The 1,185-nt window shown below is 73.1% G+C and overlaps 1 protein-coding gene across 1 annotated transcript; it reads left to right on the forward strand.

Moving 5' to 3' along the window:
- Window positions 1–383: 383 nt before the first annotated feature.
- On the forward strand, window positions 384–753 carry LOC113980341 (thymidine phosphorylase-like; the record flags this gene model as incomplete). Its single annotated transcript, XM_027707564.1, has 2 exons — window positions 384–581; window positions 655–753. Coding segments are annotated over exons 1-2 (297 nt in total), but the record flags the coding sequence as incomplete, so codon positions are not given.
- Between the last annotated feature and the right edge of the window lie 432 nt (window positions 754–1,185).

A 1,185-nucleotide genomic window follows, 5' to 3' on the forward strand; every position in this document is an offset into this window, starting at 1 on the left:
GAGGAGGAGACGCGGCCGGGGACCACCCTGGGGGGATGAGAGAGGGACCCTGGGGTATGGGGGGGGGTCAAGGCCAGGGGACACCGCTGGGGACCCCCCTGGTGGGAGCCGAGGGGGCCCCGGGAGGTGGTGGGGTGTCACGGCCAAGGGACATTAGCTGGGGGGTGTCCCCTGGGGGATGAGAGGGGGACAGTGGGTTGGGGTATCAGAGCTGGAGGGTCCCAAGGAAGGGAGCAGGGGGCGACCCCCACCCCTGGCCGCGCCCCCCGGGTGCCGATGGCGTCTGGCTGCGGGGCATGGGGCAGGGTGGGGGGTCCGGGCAGGGTGGGGGGCCCGGGAAGGGCAGTGAGGGTGACCCCCCCGGCCGTGCCCCCCCAGGTGCCATGCTGATGGCCATCCGGCTGCGGGGCATGGACGCGGGGGAGACGCTGGCCCTGAGCCGGGCCATGACCACCTCGGGCCGGGCGCTGGCCTGGCCGCCCGCCTGGCACGGGCTGGTGGTGGACAAGCACTCGACGGGGGGCGTGGGGGACAAGGTCAGCCTGGCCCTGGCCCCCGCGCTGGCCGCCTGCGGCTGCAAGGTGAGGGGCACCCCGCGGAGGGGTGGGGCGGGGGGGTCCCCCAGTCCCCGCACCCACCTGTGCCCGCCCACAGGTGCCCATGATCAGCGGGCGCGGGCTGGGCCACACCGGGGGCACCCTGGACAAGCTGGAGGCCATTCCCGGCTTCCGAGTCTCCCTGAGCCCCGAGGAGGTGAGGGGGGGAGGGACCGGGGAGGGGACACGGGCACGTGGGCACACGGGCACCCCCGACCCCTGCAGGCACCGGGCGTGGGGGCTCTGGGGGGCTCCGGTGGGCTGTGGGGTGCTGATGGGGTGTGAGATGCCAACGGGGTACCCACGGGGTCCAGAGGGGGGGCGGGTGCCGCTGGGGTGTTGATGGGGTGCAGGTGCCAATGGGTTTTGGGTACCTATGGGGTGCCCATGGGGTGCCGGTGGGTTGTGCATGCCAGTGGGGTCCCAGTGGGGTACTGGTAGGGTGCCAATGGGTTGTGCATGCCAGTGGGGTCCCAGCGGGGTGCCAATGGGGTGCCAGTGGGGTGTGGGTGCCAACAGGATGTTGATTGGATGCCAGTTGGATGCTGACGGGGCCCCAGTGGGATTCCGGTGGGGCGTTGATGGGGTG

This window comes from Neopelma chrysocephalum, unplaced genomic scaffold (assembly GCF_003984885.1).
Source record: "Neopelma chrysocephalum unplaced genomic scaffold, ASM398488v2 Primary Assembly neopelma1_93753, whole genome shotgun sequence".
NCBI classification, from domain to species: domain Eukaryota; kingdom Metazoa; phylum Chordata; class Aves; order Passeriformes; family Pipridae; genus Neopelma; species Neopelma chrysocephalum.